The sequence below is a fragment of the Hemiscyllium ocellatum genome, chromosome 26 (genome assembly GCF_020745735.1).
Source record: "Hemiscyllium ocellatum isolate sHemOce1 chromosome 26, sHemOce1.pat.X.cur, whole genome shotgun sequence".
Lineage (NCBI taxonomy): Eukaryota > Metazoa > Chordata > Chondrichthyes > Orectolobiformes > Hemiscylliidae > Hemiscyllium > Hemiscyllium ocellatum.
Window position 1 is genome coordinate 45,083,985 of NC_083426.1, and position 27,569 is coordinate 45,111,553.

Below are 27,569 nucleotides of genomic sequence, written 5' to 3' on the forward strand. Positions count from 1 at the left end.
AGTGAAAGTTCATCAGCCCAATGTTGCACCAAATGGCAGAAGTTGCACATCTTTGATGTAGTGTAAGTACACCTAACAGTGTTTAGTAGATTCCAGAATTTTGATTCAGCAATAAAAGACAAATTGCCATTTTCCCAGACAACTTTGGGATGGACCATTAATTTAGCTGTCCACAACCAAAGATCCAAATAAATATATAAGTTGGTTGCAGGGTTTGCCATTTAACAGTAATCAAACTTTAAAAGGCACTTCTTTATTTCTAAAGTACTTTTATATTGCTTGGTGATCTTCAACTAAAATATGAACTAACTGGAATTGCCATTTTACAGACAACCAAATGAAGTTGTGTTTTAACAGTTGAAACTCCACTGATCAATTATGCCTCTCGATGGCAAAGGAACTTAAATCAATCAACAAAATGTCTTAAAGTAGAAGTAGCATCTTAAATGGTGCTTGAATAACTATTTCCAAATGCTTTAACATTGGCTGGATTTTTGAAGTTACCAGAATATTCCTTTAATTTTACTAGTTCCACCACAAATTCAAGAAGGAAATGGTGAACAAATTCAGGGCTTCAAAGTGGTGCTGGTTCAATAATAGGAATCTTCGTCAGAACCAGAACTGCAGTAGTTAACACTGCTGCCATATTATAAGCAGTACTGCCTTTACAGTACAACTTTATTACGCAGTGTACACAGATCAACACTAAAAAAGTATCATACTTGCAGGGTTCTGCTTCTGGTTGAATAATTTTTAATCATTTGAACACAAGGACAACAGCATTTATTTCCTCATAACATTAATCCAAATAAACAAAGTTTCCAAAGAGATTCAATGCATTTTGGGTATCGTTTCATATGTTACCTTGGAGAAGCCGAGATCTATACTACATTTTGTGCTAATCCCAAATAGTGCAAGATGATATGAAGGATCAGACTAGACTTGCACTACAGTTTTCTTGTCAACATTCACTCAAAACTTCAATTAACAGAGGCTGGAAAACACCACCTGAAATGAACATTGACAAGTTTTAAAGAACTTACCTGCCTCTGCTGCCAGTGCTAGAAGTACTCGAGGGTCTGACTGGAGTGTGGGAGTTAGCCATTGCTAAGGCTGCAACTGAGAAAAGATATTCTTAGATGTTACTGTGAAGGTTTGATGATATATATTAATGAATGAAACAATGCCATTGCATGCACAGTCTGTAGGGAATCAAAGTTCTACCATTACCAATGGTTTTATGATCACTTCACTGTTTTATTTCTAATGTGATTGATTAAGTGGCTTTGGCAAAGTTGTTACGATGATGGCGATGACACACCAAGGCAGCTTAATGTGAACTTCAACTCCGTGAATCTTTTCTTCCTGGATTTGCCACTGCATATAAGCCTTTTTGAGAGTTCTGTCACAAATTAAGGGACATTCCTTGAAGATATTTCATAACATGCTCAAAATATTCTTTAAAATTTCAGTTATGACAAGTGTCTTCATAAAAATCACTGTTGAAGGCTTATCAGTTATAGGAGAGTTCAAGCAAAAAGGTTTATGCATCAGTGGCATTAATCTGAAACGGAGTTAAAAGTTATATACTGTTCTTGAACAAGACTTAATCTCAATATTCATAACCTAATGACTAGTGAAGTCCATTTCAGTTTCCAAAAATGTAGTGGCCTAAAGGATGATACACAACTCTTAACAGCTGACCCTTTCAACATCTGCAGTGTAACATTTGAATCAAAATAACCAACTGAATACAGAGTTTGAATGTGTGTGAAAGGCAACACCATCCACTAGACAGTAGAACTTATAAGTATGGAACTCAAATGATCCATCTAGTCAAGCCAAATTTTTGATGATCAAGTTATCTTCACGACAATAATTTTTTCATAACCAATTACTAGGAGTATTTGTTAATAATATCTCACCATCTCCTTGTGATAGACCCGAGCTATACAATGCAACAATCTGCATCTGGTTCAAATAGTAGATATTGATTTCCAAGGAAAGTTTGTCTGATCTAATCACAGAAAGATTAATCTACTTGGAGCTAGCAACAGTAATGCTGCAATATGAGCTTAATGCTCAGTACAATAATACAATTGTGTGTACAATGCAGTCTAGTTTACAGATGGTCATAAAAGAGTGTTTACCAGTTGGGAATGCATGTCTAGAGGCTTCAACTTTAACAAAAATTTAGAGGTCTGATGATACGTAGATATTATTTATGACCCTTTGAAAGAAAATCTGTTACGCAAATCCCAAATAGTGTTTATAGAGATACAATCAGTAACAGGTCATCCAAGGATACAAACAGTCTTCCACAGACTACCCAAGATTGTTAAGATGCTGTGCCGCTACTGATGTTAGGCATTCTTATCTCTTCTTCATCCTGTGTCTTACAGTACAGGTGTATTCTATCTTGTGGGAATAGACATCTAGGGATTGCATATTCCTCAGTAATGGTGAAGGAAACCCCACTATCAAATAATGAATTGATTTACTCATTAGACGTGCAACATTATGCTGAAGGAAAGGGTTACACAAGTAATTTCTCATTTCCCAATATACAACCAAAGTTACGTTAACTGTAACTGTTATAAAGAGTGAAGCAAGTACTCTTCTGGGACTTATCATGAAGTGTGCTTTGTTGCAGGCAAAGGCATACTGTTAAGCAGTCAACTCACACTGCAAATACAAACAAGTCAATTAAATGTAATCCAAACCATTATCTCCCTGATGGGCTGCCTTATTTCTTTTCCTTTCCGGGGAACTTGAAAAGTTGCATTTAAAGGTTCAATAAAACTAATCAGCACTATGTACCAAGACATAATTTTATAATTCCTGGCACACAGGTGAGCAATACTGGAAATCTTCTGAGTAGTCTTACAAAAGAAGAATGTTTTGGATGTTAAGTGACCTTAAGTAGGCCTCATACAAATAGTGGTCATACAAGTTGTGTTTGGTCAACTTTCTATAGCCAAGCTGCAGGACAGTGCGCTGAGAATTTAAGAGGTGGCACTTTCATGTAGGGCAGCAGTTACCGTTGAATGTTCTAATATGTCTCCATACACACAATTTTCATATCACTAGTTTAACTTGTGCAACTAGACTTAACTGGAGGAGAAGGTGAGGACTGCAGATGCTGGAGATCAGAGCTGAAAATGCGCAGGTCAGGCAGCATCCAAGGAACAGGAGATTCGACGTTTCAGGCATAAGCCCTTCTTCAGGAATCATTCCTGAAGAAGGGCTTATGCCCAAAACGTCGAATCTGCTGTTCCTTGGATGCTGCCTGACCTACTGCGCTTTTCCAGCAACACATTGTCAACTAGACTTAACAGTTGAGAAAGGGTTTAAATGAGGAGGACATGTGGAATTAATTACAGCCTTCTTTGTTGGCATCACTGGGCTCGTAAACCAAAAACTCAGATTATACTCTGGTAACATGGCAGTTGGCGTCATTCAAAAATTAAAGGGCTCTTGTGCCATAGTGGTAATGTTCCTACCTCTGGATCAAATGGTCTGAGTTCAATCCCATCTGCTACAGAAATATGTAACATGCCTGAACAGGTTCATTAAAAATAATTGAGAGGAAATCCCATCCTGGGCCAGTTACAGCATAGCTGGCTCCAGTGAAGAAGAAAAACAGACGATTATCAGCAGAACCAGTTCTGGTGGGCAACTCTTGAAGACTGATATCTAATTGTTATGAAAGCAACGAAAATTTATCAGCAAAATTTTGCATGAACTTCTTCCATAAAAATATTTGGCATGTAGAATTTGTATAACTGAATTTGCTTATAATACAGTAAAATTTTCAAGCAAGCGAATTGAATTTACAATGACACTATATTATTTCTAACTGTCCTTTAGAATTCAGGACAAAAATGAAACTATTTTTAACTTTGTAATATATTAGAATTAGAATCCCTACAGTGTGGAAAGTCACATCAGACCCTCAGGAGAGCAAACCACCCAGACTCATTCCCCTACCCTATTATCCTATATTTATGCCCCAACTAATGCAACTAACCGATACAGCCTTGAACACTATAGGCAAATTAGCATAGCCAGTTCACCGAATCTGCACATCTTTGGATTGTGAGAGGAAATCAGAGCACCCAGAGGAAACTCACACAGACACAGGGAGAATGTGCAAACTCCAGACAGTTGCCAGAGGCTGGAATTGAACCTAGATCCCTGATGCTGTGAGGCAGAGTGCTAACCACTGAGTCACCGTGCCACATATAGCACTTCTCAATTTAAGCCACTGACATAAGTCTTATGCAAATACACCAGTAATGTATTTGTTCTACAGCACAAATTCACCCAGAATTAGAATTAGATGTCTGAATTAATAGCTCATTGGTTAGCACTGTGGCTCAGCGCCATGACTTATTAGGCCAAATGGTCCGTTTCCACACTGTAGCGATTCTATGATTCTAATGCAATCTTTCAACTTTTAACAGTTAAACACTTCAGATTCAGTCAGCTCTTGCAAAACAAATATTACTCTAGAAATTATATTCTGGCATTCTGGATCTTACAACATCGCAGAATAATACACAAGAGGCAGGCATTTGTTCCAGAGTTTTTGAATAGAACTTTCTAATTAGCCTTAGATGCCAAAAGGTTTGAAGGTTCTTTCAAGTATATATCTAATTTCCTTCTGAAAGGGACTACTGAATTTCATTCCATGACCTCCTCAGGCAATGCATTCAATTACATGAACAAATTTTGAGATAAATTGATAAAAGTACAAAATCGGTTAGAAAAAATACTTAATAGATTAGTTACAAAATTTCTAAGAATCTTTACCAATTATTTAGTGTCAATACATTTGCATGGCTATTTCAAGATTATTGCATTTTGCTTACTTGCAGGTCCAGGGGATGGTGCTGAGGGTCCAGGGGATGGGTTTGAACCTGAAGAGGCTGGCGGTGGTAGTGATGGTGGATGGTGGTGACTGTCTGAGATAAATCTGCTCAACAAGTTATCTAATGTACTCGATCCAGCATCATCCAGCTGCAGACAGCATTAATATTGAAGAAAATAAGCAAAGGATCAGGTTTTTTTTGGAAAACAACTCAAATCAAGGTACACGTTGCTTTAAGTAACATTACAGAATGGAGGAATGACTAGACCAAATCATGTAAAATAAAACAAAGATCTGTAGATGCTGGAGATCTGCAACTAAAACAGAAACTCAGCACATAAGACTATAGTTACCAGGCTTGAAACATTAACTCTGCTTTCTCCCTTCAGTTGCTGTTAGACCTGATGTTCTCCAGTAATTTAGTCTCAAAAACGGAAATTGCTGGAAAAACTCAGCACTTAGACGAGTCACCAGACTTGAAACATTAACAAGCTTTCTCCCCACATATGCTACCAGACTTTGATTTTCTCCAGCAATTCCTATTTTTGAGGCTAAAGAGTGCTTCCCCCCCACCCTCCCATTTTACAAATCCTGCTCTTCCTATTAGATTAGATTCCTTACAGTGTGGAAACTGGCCCTTCAGCCCAACAAGTCCACATCGACCCTCCAAACAGTAACCCACCCAGACCCATTTACCCTTGATTAATGCACCTGGATTGTGGGAGGAAACTGGAGCACCTGGAGAAAACCCATGCAGACAAGGAGAGAATGTGCAAACTCCGTACAGTCGCCCGAGTTTGGAATTGAACCCGGGTCCCAGGTGCTGAGAGGCAGCAGTGCTAACCACTGAGCCACCGCGCCACCATTAAACTTGACAGATTGCATCGCAATAATCAAAGAGCAGTGGATATTACTAACATTAAAATATTTAGTAATAGAGTATAAACTTGATAAGAATTAGGTTGGACCATCTGCATGGCACTTTCAGATCCATTAAAAAGTATAATGGAGTCAATGTTACTGACCCTCACATAATTAAAAGAATATGCAGGGATTCACGAGTAGATGCAACAAGGATGGCAGGGGTGAGAAAATGTATTTACAGGAAAGGTTTAAGGGTCTCTTCTCGAGACAAGCTGGAGAAGTAATCTAACAGAAATATTTAAGCTAATTAAATCATTTGAGCTGGCATACACGAAGAACAGGTTCCAACTTAGAGCTGCCCAAAACAAGAGGGCATAAAACACAAAATGAATAATAATAGATCCAAAAGGGAATGCAGGATAAATCCCTTTCCCCAAAGAAAGGCACAAATGTGCAGCAAGGAAAATATCAGATTGATGAGTAGGGTAGTCAGAGGAGAAAATTGGATAAATATCTGAGAAAAAGAAATTGAAGGTCACAATGGGGTCAGAGAAGATTATGTGGAGCATAAAATGGGAGCCAAATAGACGGTTCCTGTATTGTACATTCCTGAACAGGCACTGCACAATTACTATGTAAATCATAGGTACTACTAACCCTCGCTAAGAAGCTACAGCTTTCAGCACATTCAGGGAAATATTTACTTAATGCGAATTGATTCTCAAATTAATCCAGAGAAACTGCTCCAGTCATGCAAATCATCCTGTTGCAACGGTTAGTCAGAAACAACCTGGAAACAGGCATTTTAAATCTTGATTGTTCATATGGTGCTTCCAGCATCATGCTTTAACTCATTGAAAGCAAATTTATTGTACATTATATTTCAACGGAGGCTATTGGAGGTGGAAGACAAAGTATTGTCTGCATTTAATCAGTAAATCGACAAATGACAGTAGTTACTTACTATCTATAACATTTTACAAACTGAAAGAAAAAGTCTATTCAATGGAAACCTCATGATACTGACCTGAATGGGTGGAATATCTGGAAGTGGAGGGAGGTTCTCTGGATTAGTCACTGAAGGAATCAACTCTATTGCAGCAACTGTGGGACTGGTGGGCCCTCTGTTTGCACCAGCCAAGCTCGCAGTGGTAGGGCTGGTTGGATTTGGAATGCTGTTGTGCACGGAGGCTGCAGAAAATGGTCCTGTGTGTCCAGGGTTTGTATGCTATCAGAAGGTAAAACAGTTCATGCATTTTAATTTAATACTCAATAAAACAGCTAAAAAAAATCCTCCATCCATTCTAACAGGAATGTTTGCTTTTTAAATTTTGAAACAATTGGACTTTCTAGAATTACAAATTTTCATTTTTTTACTCAGTCAATATGGAACAAAAGAATAGGCTCTACATGACAATTCTGAAAAGACAATGGAGAGAAAGGGATTGAAAATTAGCAAAATTCCAGGGTTGGAGATTTCATCCCATTGATGCCATAAGCAATATTTTAGGACAGAGGAAGGGAGAGGCGTAAGAAACCAGTAAGTGTGGGGGGATGGAAGCAGTCCGCAGAAAGATTGCAAGAGAACTGCAGAAAAGACAAATGCTAATAGTTCCAGGCTTCAGGAATTGAACTGATTGAATTTCAGTTGTTCAGTCCACCTGATTAATCATGTCAGGTTTGCCTCTTGCTGATTAATTGCCTTTTGTTTGGCAATCAGTTCGTCGTGCATTAAGAGTTGCAGCAAACCTTATTCAATTATATAGTTGTACACATCTTGATGGTTAAATGTGACACTTAATAGACTGTTGCATAGGCATGCAATTAGAGACGGAATGCTTGTTAGCTATGAGGGAGCAATATATTTAATTCCAGGTACAAAACATGCATTCTTTCCCACCTGATGTAAATTTGTTCTATGAAAATAAAAGCTGATACCACCTGCCTTTATATCAGTGAATCCAATATCTATGTACACAGTAGAATACAATATATAGAAGTGCAAAATTTTGATGGCTACTTTCATGATCTCGAGTTGACACAAGTGGCGTTGTAAGAAATAGCCACCGTTGTAACTTAGAGAACACCATTCAGTCTGCATATTGCAAGCTATCACAAACTGCAATGGAATAACTGATTAGACCCTTTGCTTTGGGTTTTGATTGAGGGTTAAATGTGGGACATAGAATTCTTCAACAAGTATTGAAAAAGCATGAAGAACCCAAAGATGGACCGCCTTCCATTCTGCATGGAAACACCAGCTCAAAGTATGTGGCCAAGTTTCAGGAATGGGGTTTGAGTCTATAAACTTGACTCAGGGAAGAACATTATTTGATTCAAAGGCCAACACAAATTCTTAAGGAATGAGATAAGCTGCTCTTCAGTTTCCAGACTTGCATGATTGCTGACTTGGCCATGATCTGAAATCTGTCAAAAATATGCAAGCTGCAAAAATTTCAAACTTCTGAGGAAGACTGGTTACCTGCCGTGGCATTTGAGGCATCATTGGGTACTGATGTCCATTATGTCGAGACATTCCAGCCATTCGGGCAGCATTTTGTGCCAGTCTCATCTGGTGGGCTTGATGTGCCTGGTGAGCCTGAAGTGCAGCACCATTCAAATTTCCTCTGGGCATGGCTTGCATGCTAATCAAACGTGGTGGCTAAGAAGACATGAATTAAAATAATTAAAATACTTGGAAGTTAATTTCAGAAATTTCCCATTTAGACAGTGTATGGGTACAAACTCGTGTCTTGAATGAGAAGCTGGGGGGTTAGTTGTGGAGACAAACTGTGCCACACCTACAATTCCTGAATCACAATTATCTGCTTTCCAGCTATGCTGAACCTGTGATCTTCACGTTTTGCTGTGTTTCCACAACTTCTATAAATTCTCTCAGTGGAATGCAATATGATGCCATAAGAGTCAATTATATTGATGAATTCATATTTTACATACTTTTAGGCCTCCCTTCTTGACACTTAAATGTTGAAGCCTTCACTCAACCAATGCAAATATAATTCTGCCTGTACAAAGTGTGCAGCAATGGGACACCTAACCTATAATTGTTATAGTATTATCAAATAATAACACTGTCATACAGGAAAACACAAATGCACAATGTCTGTTTTTTGTTACATCTTTCTCATACTTATAAACAGCTATCTCTCCCTTATCAAGAGGAAAGAATGGAGCAAGTTTTTATAATATGACATAATATACCTGCTGCTGGACCATCTGTGGCCCTGTTGTCCTTGGGTGCTGTCCTACTGGGTGGCTCATCCTCATTTGTTGCATCTGCTGTTGCTTCTGTGCAAACTGCTGCTGCATGTGCTGCAGACGCAACTGTGCAAGATTAATTTGACCCTGAGGTTTTCCCCCAGCTGGCCCCTGGCTTTGGGAACCATGCCCAATGACTACATTGGGAGTGTAACCTGGAGGGTTCGGCTTGTTTTCAATCACAAGGTTGCCTAGTTAGAAAATAAAAATCAAGTCTCCAAGTTAATTTTTACCTGCATTTATGTACATTATTAAAAATGCCAATATAACATTTGCACTTGGTGGTTCTAAAAGGTACCATAGTTTTTCTAATATATTTCATTTAGAGTACAAAGCTATAAAACAACATTGATTCTGAAACTGCGGAAGGAAAGCCAAATTCAAGTCTGTACAGCAGGAAAAACCATGTCAGGAAAGATTGGCTTGTTAAAACCACACCACACACAAATGAATTAAACATTTCAATGAACACGTGCTATTAAACAGCTTAGAGTTTTGATCACTGCAGGTTTACATACAGCACAGACTGAAGGATTAAAATAAACAAAGTGTGGAGGCATATAAATGGATGCATCAAGGAAAGCATGAAGAAAACCTGAAGGTGAAAGTAAGGAACAAGAAGAATAATTTTACTAATCTCAAGGTTAACACTACATTTACAAAATAATTCACCTTGGCAGCATCTTACCTAAATTTACCACATTTTTTGCCCAGAAAGTAGGATCACAGTGAAAGCGCATTCCACCATTTGCAGCCGGAACTGGGTCACAACGTGCCCGGAGAATGTGTCGCAACTGAAAGGTAATCTGGAAAACAAAACATTGAACAGTTCAGTTTAACCAATCTTTCCAAGTAAAGAATTGTCACTAATTTGTAAGTCCTCTGCTCAAAACTGCCATTTCGTAATTTTTAATGCTCACGTTTTGCTAGTGATAGTGAAGGTCAGGATAATTTATTTGGCTTACCTCAATTACTTTGCTTACCATTTATATCACACTTGACCATCTTTACTGCACATAGTTTGCTAATTCAAGTCAGTCAATTGTAAGTCTAAATAAGTTAAAAATAGATCTCTAACATGCAGATTTTTAGGGTTTATGTTATGATATTGTTATAAAGTTGAGAGATACAAAGTCAAAACAAGCTTGCGTAGAACGTTGTGATGATACTATGCCTTTGAGAGAGATGTGTATTGTCCTGTTTCTCTTGCAGAGAGGTGTTGCCACAGTGGTACAGAGGTGTTGCCTGCAGACAGATAGCTGGTAAACAGCTTTTGATTTCTCCCTGTGTTATTTTCCCCCCAATGAGACAACAAATCATGATTTGGCAGGATTTAGTTTTGTTTTCAGTTAGTCAAAGGTTTTCTGCTGGCTGCTGAACTAAAAGCTGGAGATCCTGGTTGCTCGAGTGAAATCTTGGAGAGCAAGGCTTCCTCTTAAAAATTAAAAGGGATGGCTGTTTCTTTCTTCTGGATTGGAGAGAACCAGCAACAGAGAACCCGAGGATGCCAATTATATTGGAAAAGTTGATGATCGGGGAGATTAAATAATACATTGTCTTGTCAAGTATTTCAATAGATTTAAAATTACTTCACTTTTTTGGTATTTTAGCATGGAGTAAGAATAAAGTGTGTTTTGATTAAAGCCAAGTGGTGAACTAATCAAATTACATCCAGAATACAGCACTTGCCTCGAAATAAATATAAAAGTTGGCAGGGTGGTGAGAGATCTGTCTGGTTTACAACAGATGCCAAGACTATTAATTACATATTAGATGAAACAAATAGTTGACTGTCAATGTCAGCTTTAAGAGAATGGAAATCAGCCAAAACATTCCAGAGACAATGCATTCGCCATTTTCAAAAAATGAGAGGTTTCTTATCCTGGGCAGGAGCTTTGACCAACAACCCATTGAGATCATCTAAACAAAGAGTTGAGGGAAAGGGGAAAGATTAAGAGTCAAATATTATTCCTTTCATCCTTTTCTATGAAAAGGAACTTTATCAATAAATTTCATGTTGCTCGCAAAAATCATCTCTGAATTGGGGTAAGCGTTTCTGGCATGCTATTATTTGGGAAGCTTGACTTGTTCAATCCAAAAGATTGGGCCCAGTATGTGGAAAGAATTAGTTATTTTTTTCAAGCAAAAGATATCGAGGCAGATGAAAAGAAATGAGTATTCTCCTGACAGCTTGTGGACCCGCAGCTTTTCAGTTATTAGGAGCCTAACTTTCCCTGAGGCACCAGATACTAAAATCTTTCAAGATTTGAAAGATTTAATTAAGTAGTATTAGGACCCCAAGCCACCTCTAATTCTGAGGCATTATTGCGTTTACTTGGCAATTCGAGAACCAGTGGAATCCGTATCCGGATTTTTGACTAAGCGAAGACAACTGGCAACTGGTGACTTTGGTTCAACTCTTAATGAGATACTGGGAGACCAGTTGATATGTGGGACTAATGGGTAACTATGCAAAAGCATTACTAGTTGAAGCTCAGGAGGACTACAAACAGGCACTACAACTGGATTTATCACTGGAAACTGTGGCTGTTTCAGTGACCACAAAACCAATCTTTAACAAAACATGTCCTGGACATGGTCACCTGCCGACTATGCAGGTCCTTTCACAGATTCAATGATCTCAGGCATGGTCAATGCCCACTCAAAGCAGCCGGATGTGCATAGAGTTCATTCATCAAACGCGGGAATGATGATGGAAATGGCATCAGGGATGTCAGTGCCAGAAGCCAGACTCCACAGGAAACAAAGTTTGGTGTAGGAACCATGGAAATGACCCTACATGGATAACAGGCTTGGTTGACTCAAAGTCAGGACCAGTTACATATAAAGTTTGGGTAAGAGCGACAATTCTGAAGAATAAAATGGACTATATGAAAGCCACGAACTCTCAAAACATGCCCTGCTCATTAGAACAGTAAGAAAGGCTGTCGGAACCTGTCAGCTGCCCCTTTCCCTTAAGCATTGAAGAGACCTTATGCTGAGACAGGCTTGGTGGATCTCACCACATCAACATCTTTGCTGTTGGAACAGTGAACTTCTCCAAAGACGCAAGCTCCTGTACATTACAAGCCACCTGTGTGTGACGCAAAGTCGGAGGAAGACCCAGTGCTAAAATGCCCCAGCAGGCACTATAAGCAAAAGGACCAGCTAATGTCTTTCAACTCAGACGGGGAGGGATGTTTCTTGCAAGGTGGTCAGCCAGGTGGGGCTGTTAATCTGATCCAATCAGGAAGCACTGGCTGACAGTTAATGAGTTTGAGGTTTTGATCATTCTGAGAGCTCATTTTGAGGGAGCTGGACCAGTGTCAAAGATTTTCGACATGCAAATAAAGGATAAGCTGGTGACAGGACACTGGCCTCTGTGGAGTTATTTCAGAGGGGCTTGGACAAAGTGCACAGGGAGAAATTGTTGCCATTTGTAAACAGTTTGAGGAGTAGAGAATATGGTTTTAAAGTTTTTGTGAAAAAAAATCAAATGTCGTGAGAACTTTTTCACAACTCTAGTTAGGGCGTGAAATGCACTGCCTGAACGAGGAGGAAGCAAGTTCAATTATGACATTCAAGAGAGCAGTGGATGATTAATTAAATAGAAACAATGTTCAGGGTTGCAGGAAAAAAAAGGTGGTCAGAGTTAAGTTAAATGTTCAGAAAGCCACCGCAGACTCCATGGACCAAATGGTCTCCCCTGTATTGTAACACTTGTGATTCTAGATATTTTGTGTCAACCAATTCAGAAACGTTAATACATACCTACGGAACAGGTTTGACTTGAATGCTACCTCCTGGTTCAGGAGGTAGGAACAGTACCATCGAATCACAAGAGAAAAGACAATAGCCTAGTGGTATTACGGCTGGATTGTTAATCCAGAGACCCAGCTTTGAATTCTGACACAGATGGCAGACTTTGAATTAAATCAAAATCTGGAATTAAGAATCTAATGACGATAATGAATCCATTGTCAGAAAAAAGTCTGGCTCTCTAATGCTCTTTTGGGAAGGAAACTGCCATCCTTACCTATACTGGCCTGCATGTGACCCCAGGCCCATAGCAACACAGTTGACTCTTAACTATTCTCTGGGCAATAAATAATGGGTTAGCCAATGATATCCTCATTCCGTCAATGAAATTAAAATAACATTTTGAAGCATTATGATCGTATGGAGGTGTGCATTCTATGTCAGTAAAAAAGGTTCTATCAAGTAACAATTCCCTGTTGCTTCGATGGATTACTGTCTTTACAGCCCGGGTTGGTGTCATCCCACGTAAGGCTAAGTCCCAATTTGAATAGCCATGCAAATACTGCACATAAAGTCAATGCTGAAGAGATGGTTACAGGCATTGGCTTTGTGCCTGGTCAGATTTCCCGAAGGTGCTTAACTCTGTTCTCCACAAATCGTCAAGGGTGCTTGATGACAGGGACTTCTCAATCTTGAACTGTCCAAGGTTGTTTTACCACTTCTCGCACCTCCCCCACCAAATGGTTTGGAGATCCACCTTGCAGACTCAGATTGGTTTTCAGACTGTAATTAAGTTACAATTAATCTAGTAATCCTCAATGCAAATTACATAATCAACTCAGCAAGACTGAGCTCCGACTAGCATACTCGCAATGTTGCAGCACGTTGCAAGAATCTTGGTCTTAGGTCCTGCCACCTAATGGTCACAGATTTCACAGTCGCAAAGATGGAATGCTTGTGGTAGCTTTACATAACGATACTAGGTTATCCAAGTCTTGTAATCATAAAGTGATGTAACAATAACTGAGTTGTAGACTTCGATTTTTATTAAAACATGGACTTTCATGCTCTTTCCAAAATTTTAAAAATGAGCTTACTAAACACGGAGCTTATATTACCTAGCACACTGGCATCCCAAGGTAGCAAAACCTCTGCCGTGAACAGAGTTATGTTGTTAATTGAGATCGAGTGTCTTGAAGTACATTGCCAGGGGAGAGTTGGGTCTCTGTCTTCTATAAATTTGTCGATGTTCAGACCACATTTTGAACACTAAGTAATCTTAGGGATACAACTTTGAATCAACAGTAATACCTTAAAAGATAAAGCAAACAAGCAGCCAGAATAATTCAAGGTTCTGATCCAGTATTTTAAAAAGGTATTAAGACATTCCAGCTGTAAGATAAGAAATTTCAACTCTACATTTGGTCAAACAGCACCCAGCACAAATGAACGGCTATATGTTGTTATATGAAAACTTTCATATCCATCAAAAGCCACTATTAACCTTAACTTTAGACAGAAATACAAGCTACATTTTACAGATATAAAAGATGCGATTGCCTTACCAATCGCTTGCTGTAAAGTAGTGCTGTGCTGCTTCCACTGGAAATGGCCCATTTTGCAAAGTTCATCACGTGCTCCACCTGCCTGGCAAGACTGGTAACATCCTGCTGCTGTTGTAGTAATTTTATCTGCCTTTCCTTTGTCACATTCTGTAGAATAAGCAAAGACAACCCAGTGCAGTAAGATTCATGAACACTAGGATATGATCACGATGCAAGTATTTACTATGTCATACCTCCAGCTGCTGCAATAGGTTCTTGCCCTTTTTGTTGATTTCATTGATGAGCGTGAAGATGGCAACTTTAATATCATGCTCAACCTTTTTGTTCGTATCGGTTACTTCATTTAACCTATTAATTAAAAACAGTAAACAAATAAAGATAGTTTATCAAATCCAATTCAAAGAGAGAATTATAATTTTCTTTTTTTCATCAATGCCTCAGAAAAGTGACGTTTATGTACCCTGAACTATTTGCAATTTAAATTTATACAGTAACTTTAATGGAGTAAAATGCTGAAGGCATGGGTATGAAATAACATTTGACACTGAGCCAAAAAACGGTTAGGGTAGGTGACAAAAAAGTTTGGAAAAGAGGCAAGTTTTAAAGAGTGCCTTAAAAATGGAGAGGTGCAGACACTTAAGACGGGAATCTTAACATTCTTGCCTGGTCGCTGAAGGTATGGGTGCTAATTGAGGAACAATTAAAATGGAATCAACAAGCCAGAAGGAAGAACTGGAGTGTAGAAATATTTTGATCCATGTTTCAAACCCTTGCATGGCCTCATCATATCTTGGCTCTAAGTTTCTGTGTTACAACTCTCCAACATTTCTATGCTCTTCTACCAATCCTATGCCATTTTCTCAATTTTATTTAAACTCTGCCATATCCTGCTCAACATGTACCTATGTGAAAAATAACTCTGGCCAATGAATATTCAAGATTTTACTCAGACAATTAATACCAAAATATCTGAGATTTATTTATTTTATTAAGAACTTAGCTCACGGCAATAATTTATAAGTGACATCCTAGAGTGAAATCTGACTTTTCAGATCACGTCTTGCTTTTTTTTTCAATTTGTCATCTGTTCAGCCAATGCATTTTTAATAGAATAAGTTCATTACCCCACAGGGGAAAAAAGTTGTGTCACAAGTTGGAAATATTTTGTCATGAACAAAGGAAGAGACAACCTTCTCCTCAACAATATCCTTTACAGATAATGGCAGTGAAATATCGCCCTAATTCACTAGTTCATTCTTTACTCAACTGTTGAGGTCACTGCTATGTCCTTTCAGCAAATGTTTGCATATTCAGATAAGATTCTTTCCAACTCACTGGCTATTCTCATTAGGTTCCAGAGGTGGGAATAAATTGCTTTACTATGAGAATGCTAAAAATCACATCTGTTAGTATGGGTCTTTTCTTAGAAAAGAGGGTTTTGGCCTCCTTCCTTTCTTAAGTTACAAAAGCTCAACTTAGTAAATACTTCACCCATATGTCCCCTATAAGCTTGTTTAGAAATTTATCCTAAGTCACGTTTTCTTAGAAATATTGTTTCAATTCACTACTTGAATTAGTTTTTATTAAAAAAGGGCCAGAAGCCAAGTCACCTTCACAAAAATGAAAATCAAAAAGCTATTTAGTACAACCTCAGAACACAAGCTCCCAAACACATTATAATCTGTCAAAACTCTTTCTGATCTGTATAAAAGCAATATGATACTGTTAAAAGAAAGTGCAATCTTTGAGAAGGAATATTTTTGATAATAGGTTGGTTAATACAGTCTATTCTCCTTCAACATGAATTGGTTTAAACACGATTGAAGGATTTAGACTATTATTTATAGAATGTGAACTTTGCTCACCTGTATTTGGTTATGACATGATCCCAGTCCTATTAGTTTAAATGACGCTACTATTACGCAGTTTTCTTAAAACGGGAGATCGCACGGGAATGGAACTATAATACTGTATTAGAACAACTGTTTGTTCTAGTTGTGCAAACTTAATATAGATGGTAAATCTTAGCACTACCTGAATATATTAAAGAAAACTGTTGGACGTATGTTATATGCATATTACTGAACTCTATCCCATGGATAGAAAAATTATGCCTGCTTTCACTAATATGCAGGCAGAATCTGTTCCCCCCACCCACAATTAAGCAGTGCAATTTTTTCGGGAAAAAAAACTTCAGTCTAAAGCCTAGGTTTTGCAGATTCAGCTCATCTTAGTGACACAGGCAGTAGGATTCTAAAATTGAACTTTTTGTATGTTGAAAGGCAACAGAGGCTGAAGAACCTGAAAGCATGCTGAAAGGTGATACATGAAGCAAAAAACATCTCATGTACAGAAGCAATTAGATTCCAGAAACATCCACCTTCTGAAGATTCAAAATCTTTACAAAGATAACTGGGTCAAATTCCAACAAGGCGCATCCTCTGGCATTCAAATCAAAACCACTTTTAATTGTGCTAGACCAATATTAACATGAAACATGAATAGTACCAGTTTTATCATCTTAGGTCTCAATCATTCCTAAGTAAAACAACATTTTACTGGTTCCGCAGTTAGTATATTATATCCATTATGCAATACCAGGATCACTCTGCAGAAGGAAGACCAAACATTGAACAGATGACCACTTTGCACATTAGCTCCAGCCTGCAACCGTTACTCTGGGATTCCTGTCACTTGCCAACTAACTTCCCCAAATTGTTTCCAGGCTGACCTCTCTACTATATAATAAATAGAAGATACATTTATTTGCTACTATTTGGAGATGAGTTAAAGATACAAATGATTGAATCATTAGTGAATTTTGATGTGCACAGTTCAGGAATATCTTGCAGCTGTTTGTCACAGGAGGTGCAAGCACACAATCAATTGGCTAGAAATAAAGGGTTCAATTGAATTGCAAGGTGAAGTCCACAGACCGCCAACTGATGGCAAGGATGAAAGACAAAAAACATGCACAGAAATTACAGCAAGGCCATAGAATCATTATATATGATAGACTACAATGTATGGAGCAGCAAGGGACAAGGAATGCTACACTGCTAGCCATAACATTAAGTGGGCAAGTGTATCAAGTGCCAGGTGGACAACACTTAGGAGTTAGTGATCATTGAATCACAAGGTTCAGGATGAAGAAGGAAAATGGCGTGCAATAATCCAAAATGAGAAAAATCAATTTGGCTGACACCAGACTTCATTGGGCAAAAACAAAGCTGGGCAGGATTGTCAGGAACAAGAGGCTGGCAACAGAAACAGTATCTGAACAAACAGTTACCCATTAAATATGAAATGGTTTAGGTACATTCAAGGTATACAGAGGACCTTGATTATCTGAACGAGATGGGCAGGCACTATTTTATTCAGATAATCGATTAAATGCCTTTCCCTCTAGGGCTCGGAGTTTTTCGTTTTAAAAAGTCCACTCCCCGTTCGCAGACCACGCGCGAGTCCCTGCCCAACCCTGCGCCCCAGTTTCCACCCAACCCCGCCCCCAACTTCCACCCAACCCCGCCTCCTCCCACTTCCATCCAACCCCGCCCAACATTGTCTCATCTGCTTCCGCCCAACACCGCCTCCCCCGCTCCTGTCCAATCCCGCCCAGCACCGCCACCTCCACCCCGCCCAACACCACCTCCCCCGCTTCCGTCCAACCCCGCCCAACACCAACCCCCATCCAACTTCACACCCCACCCGCACCACCAACCCACATTGCCCCCCCCCCCACTTCTCTGGGGCAGCCGGACTAGACAAACAAAACAGCTGCTGCTGCCTTTGTGGGGTAAGTCTGCAAATAGCACACACACGCACAGGCATAGCCCCACATACAACTTTTTACTGCAACATTTTGACAGGTTCCACCTTTACCCTGCACAGGACAATGTTGGAGAGATTATCTGGGGAAGGGGGGTTTACGGTACACCCCTGTGTAAAACTCAAGGCAAAGAGTGGTCAGTCATTTGGAGACAGTGCCTGTTTAATCATTGTAAACAGAAGATGCGATCAGTGTTGGAAACACATCTTTGATGTAATGTTTCTATCAGGACCTCGAGATCTCCTTTGGATAATCCAATATTTGGATAATTGATATTCGGATAATCGAGGTTCCTCTATTCCTTTAAATGGCAAAGGTGGCATCAACAAAATAAAGCTCCCTGGATGAGAGAGAAGAGTGAGAAGTGTTAGGGATAAAATAAAATTGACAGCAAGAGGAATTTTGAAGGTCAGCAGGCAAGTAAAAATACAAATAAGTAAAGAGGAATTATGAGGCAAGACTTGTAGTCAATACAAAAAGGTGCCCCAAAGTCTTCTATGGCTATTAAATAGTAAAACGGTAGCAAAAGAAGGGGTAGAGTCGATTAGGAGCCAATAAAACAAGATTTATTTAGATTAGACTTACAGTGTGGAAACAGGCCCTTCGGCCCAACAAGTCCACACCGACCCGCCGAAGCGCAACCCACCCATACCCTTACATTTACCCCTTACCTAACACTACGGGCAATTTAGCTTGGCCAATTCACCTGACCCGCACATCTTTGTGACTGTGGGAGGAAACCGGAGCACCCGGAGAAAACCCACGCAGACACGGGGAGAACGTGCAAACTCCACACAGTCAGTCGCCTGAGTCGGGAATTGAACCCGGGTCTACAGGCGCTGTGAGGCAGCAGTGCTAACCACTGTCCCACCGTGCCGCCCACAATTGTAAGCAGAGGACATGGCTGAGGTGTTAAGTGAATATTTACACCTGTCTTTTAGCCAAAAAAAGATTTGCTGCGGCTACGTTGAGAGAGGAAAAAATACCTCAATCACCAGAAAGGCAAAAGCATTGTGTAGAATGTTGATATGTAAGCATTGACAAGGAATAGGACTGAATGCAACCTGCCCAAGGATTTTGAAGTGAGTTCGTAAATTGCAGGGGCTCTCAGTCTTCCCTCGACTCGGCAGATGTCAGAAGGCTGGAAAATTGCAAACTTTAGAGCCCCATTCAATAAAAGTTGCAAGGATAAGCCAGCATCTATAATCAAGCAGTTTAGCAAGGGAAGCTTCTGGAAACAATTATAAAGAATAGAATGAATAGTTACATGGAAAATGGGTTGATTAGGATGCATCAGCACAGATCTATAAAGGGGAAATCATGTTTAACTAACTTGGGTTTTTTTTTAAAAGAGGTAACAGGAAAAGGTCAATGAGCATATCATTGTTGATGTCGTGTACATGAACTTTCAGAAAGCGTTTGATACAGTGTCATACAGACTCATGCTAAGTCATTGAATAAAAGGTTTAGTAAAACATGAATGTAAAATTAGCTAAGTGATGGAAAACAAACTAATGGCCAATGGATATTTTTCAGGCTGGAGGATGGTTTGTAGTGGAGTTTCCTAGGGTAGTAAGTATTCAGACCTTTGTTTTTCCTGATGTATATTAAATGATCTAGCTCTTGGTGCACAGGAGACCATTATAAAGTTTGCAGATGACAAAATTAGGAAGATCTGAAAACTGTGAAGATTGTGTAAAACTTCTGAAGGACAGTTGGTGGAGTGAGTAGGTGAGTTTAAATGCAGAGAAGTGAGAGGTGATTCATTTTTGTAGGAAGAGTATTGAGATAATGTAAAATCGGGAATACATTTCTACAGGGGGTACAGCAGAAAATGAACCTGGATGAACATGTGTACAAATCATTTAAAATGTCAGGAAAGATAGAAAGAGAAGTAAAGCATACATTATTCCTAGTTTTATTAAGAGGACTGAGAGAACAAGTACAAGGAGGTGACACTGAACTTGATCGAGACATTTATTAGGCCTCAGCTGGAGTTTTGCTTACAGTTCCAGGCACTATATTATAGGAAAGATCTGAATGCATTGGAGAGTGCACAGAAGTAGTTTACAAGAATGGTCCCAGGCATGTGGACCTTCAGTTATGGGGAAAGATTGAAGAGGTTGATACTGGTCTCCTTGGAGAAGGCTAAGAGATGATCAGATGGAGGCTTTCAAAATCATGAACTGAATGAATAGAATAGCATAAATAGGGAATGTTATGGATCAGATCAGATCCCCTCAAAACCTTTTAAGATAGTCCAGACCCTAACTTTTTTATTTTTTTTACACAGATGTAAAGTGGATATTCCAGGGGTGATGCAGCTGATCAAACCACTCAGCTTTAAAACAAAACAACTTGTTTAATCATTACGAATGAAGCAAAAGAAAACATTTAGAATAACAGCTTATTTTATAACCCAACAGAAAAGATATAGCAACTTAATTAAGCTGTTCCAATCCCTGCAATATCCCATAAACACACAAATCGAAACAGATTCTTACAGGCAGAGAGAAAGTTTTCAGGGAGAACGTTCAGGCAAGACCTCTGTTGAAACATGGAACCTCTTTTCACTGTAGCTGCTTTCAGTTTTCTGACTGCTATACTAAACCAAACTAGAATAAAAACCTGGACTGGGAGAACTGGCCACTCTCCTGCCATTGTTCAAAGTAACTACAGAGGAACCTTGATTATCTGAATATCAGATTATCCGAATATCAGATTATCCAAAGAATATCCCGAGGTCCTGATAGAAATATTACAGCAAAGAGCTCTATAGTGTCTTTGTTTACAGGTACAATGATTAAAAATTAACTCAGGCTCACTGAAATGCTGGAGAATAGTCCTGGACAGTCCAGGCACCGTCTCTAAATTACTGACCTTACGCCATCTCTCTCTTCCCCCACACTTTCCCTGGAGTTCTACACAGAGGTGTACCCTGAACCCCCCCTTCCCCAGAAAATGTCTCCAACGTTGTCCTGTATAATGCAAAGGTGGAAACTGTCAAAATGTTGCAGCAAAAAGTTGTGCGCGCACGCACTCGCTATTTGGAGACTTGCCCCACAAAGGCAGCAGCAGTCTGACTGTTGGTGTACAGTCCGGCAGTCCCCCTCCCCCCGTTGGCCAGTGGGTGTGGGTGGTAAGGGGTTGAGGGCAGGCAGAAGCGGACAGGGAGTGGTGGGTGTTTTGGGGGCGGGGCGTGATGTGCTGCTGCCTAGTCTCCTGAACAAGGTGCAGACTTCACAGAAAACTCCAAGCTTCAGAGGAAATCAACTAACTGAATAATCAATTATCTGAACTAAATAGTGCCCACCCATCTCGGTCAGATAATCAAGGTTCCTATCTATTTCCGACAAATTGGCACCTCTGCCTTTATGGCTCCTCTTGAAACCAAAACAAGGACAACATTAAGTGTTATCACAGGAAGAAAATGCCCTCTCATAAAAGCAGCAAGGGGAGGGCATAGATTTATAATTGTCTGCAGAAGAAACAAGGATAAAGTGAGGAAGAACATTTTCACTTAATTAGGGTATAGAATGTATTGTCTGGAACTGTGGGGAAGGCAGAGTCAACTGAGGCATTCAAGAGGGCATTGAATGTTTTGGACTGAAATCATGTCAAAAGGTATGGGGGACAAGAATGAGATAGTGATTTTCATTTAACAAGCCAGTGAGAGCTCAAGGGGCCAAATGACCACCATTGTGTTCTGACACCTCTGTGAATCTATGAAAAATGATAAGCATTCGACTGTACCAAAAAAAAGCACGGAACATTTTATTGAGAGAGAAAGATAGAGGGGTGCAGGGGAATGGTATCTCTGACACTCATTTAACTCAGCTTGGAAAAGGAAACCATAAGGGACAAAGCATAAAAATCCATAAAAATGGATTTAAAGAAAAGCCAGATCAGCAAATCTTAAGTGAAGTAAGGTTTATGCTGTTACAGTTACAGAGAAAGGGTGGAAGTTTAAATGGAGTACTTGCTGGATATATATTCAATAAATCAGAATATATATTTTTCACAAGTGATTTTGTAAGCATAGAAAAATCTCCAAGCATCATGCCAAAGATAAAATGAATCAAACATTAGTTCAAGTCCAAAACATTGATAATACGTATTTTGAGAAAGAAATACTAATCTAGAAAACTTAAGCATTCACAAATTAACAGCAAAACTTCCAAATTAAACAGTTTTAAGTAAAAAAATCTGGATCCAATTACAGACAACCATGGGGTTAGTCTTGCATACTCCATTTTAAATTACTGAAACTCATTCTAACACTGTCAAGCTCCAGAAGCACTAATTGAAATAAAAATGAAATTAAGATTTCCATCTCACTAACTTGAACATACCTATTCTGCACTTGACTGGCTGCATACTGCACGTAATTCTTCTTTTCTTGAAGCTTGGCCATTAAAGTCTCAATAATAACTTTTTGGTTTTGAAATGCTTCTTCTAAAAACTGATATCTGTAAAGCAAAACAAAAGTGAACTTTACACAATTAAATCACTCATGAAAATAGTCTTGTTTATTTCTCAAAACCTGCCACAAGGTCAGAAAAGGGGATCAACAAATTTCAAATCTGCTCAGATTATATCATCCTTGCAAGGTACCTCATGTATGGACTATGACTGGTGACAACTCAATATCTGCTTTCAACATTTATACGTTTGTTTTTGAGGGAACAATATCAATTTTAGCTTTGTAGGGAAGAACTTAGTTATGCTGTGGTCTGGACCACATTGAGAACAGGTTTATGGTTGTAATACAACTTTCATAAACCGTGTTTCACAGCTAATTATATAAAGCATTGTTGGAATGTAAGCAAACCCAATGCCAATTTACACACATCAAGTTTGCACAAACAAGCAAGATAAATTATCAGAGAATCTTTCTTAGTGGCTTTGGTGAAGGGATAAATGTTGACCAGTGTAGTGGAAGAACTCCCTTCCATTTAAAAAATATTCTGTTACGGTATTTGAATATATATACACATCTGCCCCAAAGAATGAACTGGACTTTAGTTGAACATACCATTTACAAGGTAACACAAAATTCTCCGTGGTGCATTACAGTGTAAAAGTATGTATTCAAACATGTTTAACAACTGTAAATACAACCGCATACTCACCTAATAAACAAATGAAAGGTACTTGTCATGTAAAAAAATCATCCAGTTATTAATCAATAACTGCCATTCTTAAAAAAAATTCATTCCAGTTAGTGAAATTACAGGCTCATTTAACAGTGTCATATGTACCTAAGTACAGTGAAAAGTGGATCATGTTGCCATGTTCTGGTACCATCTTGGATTACAGAACAAAATACTTATTAAATTATATAAATGGAAGAATATTGAATAAATTAATATCACCAAATTGATGTTACTAAAACTAGAACAGCTTCAAAAGTTCATTTTTCCCTCGCCAGAGACTTCACTCTTTCTGCTCCTCTGCCACTGTCTGACATTATCCGAGATCCTGGCAATGCTCCTATTCAACCACTGTTGTTGCTTCAGCATCCACCACTTCCAAGCTGGAGACAGTCATACTGGGCGGGTTCCATACCTCCTCAGACAGTGGACATCAACTGATGGGTCATGGCTCCAAGCCTACTAAAGGTGCGCTGCCTCAACCTCTGAAGCCGCTATCGAGATGCAGCGGGGATGGAGACACATGGGGACCCTGCCTCCCACAGAATGGCGTCAGGTGGTGGCTCCAGGGCAATGAAAACAAAAGAAAATGCACCAAAATGGAAAGGCAACGATGAAGCCACTTGGATGTGGCAGAATCCGCCGCATGAGCCATGAGCGGACATACCCCACACTCAGCAGCCAAATGCTGCTGATCTTGCTGGCGCCATCTTGGAAGATGGTATTTTAACAAGTATATTAACAATAAAAGATGCATAATTCCACCTTAAAAGTACCTGACAAGAGCTGATTTGGCATTAAACTGACCGTTCACCACTGTTGAATATATAAATAGCACTCTTTCACTACTGGCTGTTGCCTAACTTGGTGTTAGCAATAACATATCAGTGTAACACACTAGATTTGCACACAAACAGCACGTTGTCACCAAACGCAACCAATTCACTCAATATCATACAACTTGCTGTACAAAAGCCAAGAATTTTTATTATGTTAGCTAATGAACTTTTTTTTGAGAGTGTTACAGGCAAGGCAATATCTGCTGTCCATTTATTTTGGCATTAACTATATACTGCAACAGTTATATAGGCAAAAAAAAAGTTTTCTGGTCTCTTCCCTGAAGACAGTGAATCTGCTGATTTTTAACAATTGTAATGATCCCAGTATTACAATCACCAGATTCTCGAGCTTGACAAATGTTGCTCAGAGCACAAGTTTCAGTTTGCATTTACTGTGGAGGTCACTGAATATGAAATCACAAGTTGCCAGTATATTTTTTTAATGGAACATAAAAATGTGTTGCAAAGAAAAACATGGATTATACATTTGACAAAAAAAATGAAGAATCTAATTAAAAACATCAGAAAGATAGACTTATCTATCTTATAGGTTCTAAAACCTCAGTGATGAGCAACTCCATGTCCATTGTAAAGCTTCTTGTCAAGCTGGTATGGCTTCCATTTGGTAGATTGCTACTTTCTTCAGTAAAATGCAATTCCTAAGATCGTTTAGGCAACTTATCTAATAATTAACCTAAATTCCTTAAACTCATGTCTTCAACAACGTGTAAGATATCTTCTGAAAGCCCTATAAGCCAACTTTTCACTGAATTATAAGCAACACAGGCTTCTTCCCAGCTCTTACAGCCTAGAGACAGATAGTAACAGTATTTCTTCTTTAAGGGCCTCTTTCCACTGCAAGAACCAGTTTCTGGCTCCTTCTCTATGGTGGTCATAAAACTAAAGTCAAAAGACACCTGAACCAAATCTCCAAGTGGCTTGCTGATTGTATGGGCTGAAATTATCTTGTGTCTTATAAACGCTGAATGAAACTAAATACTAAAAATGCCATGACTTTGAAAACAAAGTCAAATCTTCCCAGAACTGAAAAATGAAAATTCACTTTTTCTCCACTTTAGAACCCAAGTTTTAAAAAAATAATAATAATAATAATAAATAAATAAATAATAATAACACAAAGCTGTGAAACTTTCTAACTAGGAGTCTCGGAAGCTTGCAAGTGGCTCAGTGCTACAATACAATTTATTTTGGTATTAATTTCAACAAAATATTACCAAAAAGCTTTATGTTGCTGCCAGAAACCAATTTGGCACTGTGATAAAGGATTGCATTCTAATTTGGGAGCTTGGATTTTAAAGTAGAGGCAAAATAGTTGAGGCTTCTAGTAACCAAACTGTAAAAACGTTTGATCAATCAAGCCAGGTTTCCCCAAGTTTCAGGTTTGACCAGTATAAACTTCAAGTGGAAAATAAACACATTTATCTCCAGAATTTGTAAATTCAAATCATTTTCTAACAGAAATGTGGAAGCACTATTGTTCCTGCAACTCCCTAGATTCTATCTTATTGCTTGGACTGTACTTGCTGGAGGGATCCCCTAGGTATTAAATCAGGGATTTAAATTAGGGATCCCCTAATTATTAAAAACACCATTGCTAATAAATATTCACAGTCCCATTGTATTCAGGACGCCTACACGTCATCTAATTGCACGTGTTTTATATTTTTTGAGTAGCAATCAGGTTATTATGGCATTGGTACCAGCCAGCTAATGTTGATACGGCCAGAGTTCAAATTTTCAAGTCAGAAGAGAACTTGTAAATTCAAGATTCATGAAGAATATTTAATTTTGAATTTGGGGATTACCTGCAGAAACTCATTCCCAGTATATTTAGGAATTGGATAACCTAAAACCCTTGAGAACTCCATGGGAATCCTGAAAACAATGCTGACAACACACATGGTTATACAGCATGCAGAATCAAACCTGAGCAATGAGAGACACTTGTAATGTCAATTATAGTGCCATTTGTGTCACATCTGGCCAGATATGCAGTGATACTATAATAAAGGGAGGAGCTTAACATGGTTGTCACGAAGGAAAAATGTACTGAGCAAACTATTGGGATTAAAAGCGGTCAAGTCCCCAGGGTGATGGCCAAGACCCTAGGGTCTTAAAGGAAGATACCGCAGAGATAGTGGATGTATTGATTATAATAATGTAAATTCTCTTGATATGGAAAAGGTTCTACTGGATTGAAAAAAGTGCTAATATCCCACCCTGAGTCAAAAAGGAAGAGAAGCAGAAAGTAGGGAACTATAGGCCAGTTTAAGATGTGTCGTGAGAAATAGTTAGAATCCATTACTAAGGAAGTAATGATAGTATATTTCATAGAATCCCTACAGTGTGGAAACAGGCCCTTCGGCCCAACAAGTCCACACCTACCCTCCAAAGAGTGACCCAAGTAGTCACTATTCATGCCTGAACCTAGTAACTGGTGGCTGTGATGAAATGCCTTACCCAATAGCTAAAGTTGGGCACTTCCAGCAGGATTTCCAAGATAACAATGAATAATGACATTTATTTTTCTCCTCCCTCACTTGCTACTTCTCAATTTCTAGTACTCCAGTTAAAATCAATGTATGCAAAAGAGATCAAAGATCAAATCAAGAACCCAACCAATCCTATTTGAACTACCACTGGATAAGTTTCGCAATTTTAGGTGCTTCAATATGCAAGAGAAAATTATTGAGTTTATTCAATATAAATACGGGGAAACCAAGGTGATTAGATGGCACTATTACATTCAATAGCCATGAAAGGAGTGCACTCCATGAATCATGTTCTCAATTCAAGAATAACTTCCAATATTAAAAAATGCAAGAGAAACCATAACTGCTCAACTTCATTTATAAGCAGAACATACCTAGTCGAAACCATACAAAGCACGGCATATCAGTGGTTAGCACTGTTGCCTCACAGCCCCAGGGAGCGGGTTCGATTGCAGCCTTGGGTGACTGTCATACATTCTCCCAGTGTCTGCATGGGTTTTCTCCAGATGCTCCAGTTTCCTCCCACAAGCCAAAGATGTGCAGTGTAGGTGAACTGGGCATGCTGAATTGCCCAAAGTGTTCAGGGATGCGTAAGTTAGGTGCATTTGTCAGGCGTAAATATAGAGTAATAGGGAAGGGGAATGGGTCTGGGTGGGTTAATCTTCGGAGAGTCGAAGTGGACTTGTTGGGCCAAATGGCCTGTTTCCGCAATGTAGGGGTTCGATGATTTGGTCAACATCCTTCATCGGGGTGGATTACTAATGTTTTCATTCAATTATCAACAGTTTTTCCTCCATAAATTGCACAAACAACTTCTAATGGCTACAAGGCACAGCTTTATTATATCAATATTATTTTGACGAAATCAAGAACTCTAACTCATATCAAAAATAGA

At 38.9% G+C, this 27,569-nt stretch overlaps 1 protein-coding gene across 2 annotated transcripts in view; it reads right to left on the minus strand.

Annotated features, from left to right (window-relative positions):
- The window catches only part of trim33 (tripartite motif containing 33), a 150,659-nt gene that overhangs the window by 32,912 nt on the left and 90,178 nt on the right, over positions 1-27,569 (minus strand). For both annotated transcript variants that reach the window (XM_060845572.1, XM_060845571.1), the window contains exons 5-13: positions 22,522-22,638; positions 14,574-14,688; positions 14,341-14,487; positions 9,705-9,822; positions 8,960-9,207; positions 8,220-8,399; positions 6,765-6,965; positions 4,875-5,022; positions 1,044-1,119 (exon numbers count right to left, since the gene is read on the minus strand). In XM_060845572.1, coding sequence (XP_060701555.1) covers positions 1,044-1,119; positions 4,875-5,022; positions 6,765-6,965; positions 8,220-8,399; positions 8,960-9,207; positions 9,705-9,822; positions 14,341-14,487; positions 14,574-14,688; positions 22,522-22,638 — 1,350 coding nt within the window. The remainder of the gene's footprint in view (positions 1-1,043; positions 1,120-4,874; positions 5,023-6,764; positions 6,966-8,219; positions 8,400-8,959; positions 9,208-9,704; positions 9,823-14,340; positions 14,488-14,573; positions 14,689-22,521; positions 22,639-27,569) is intronic.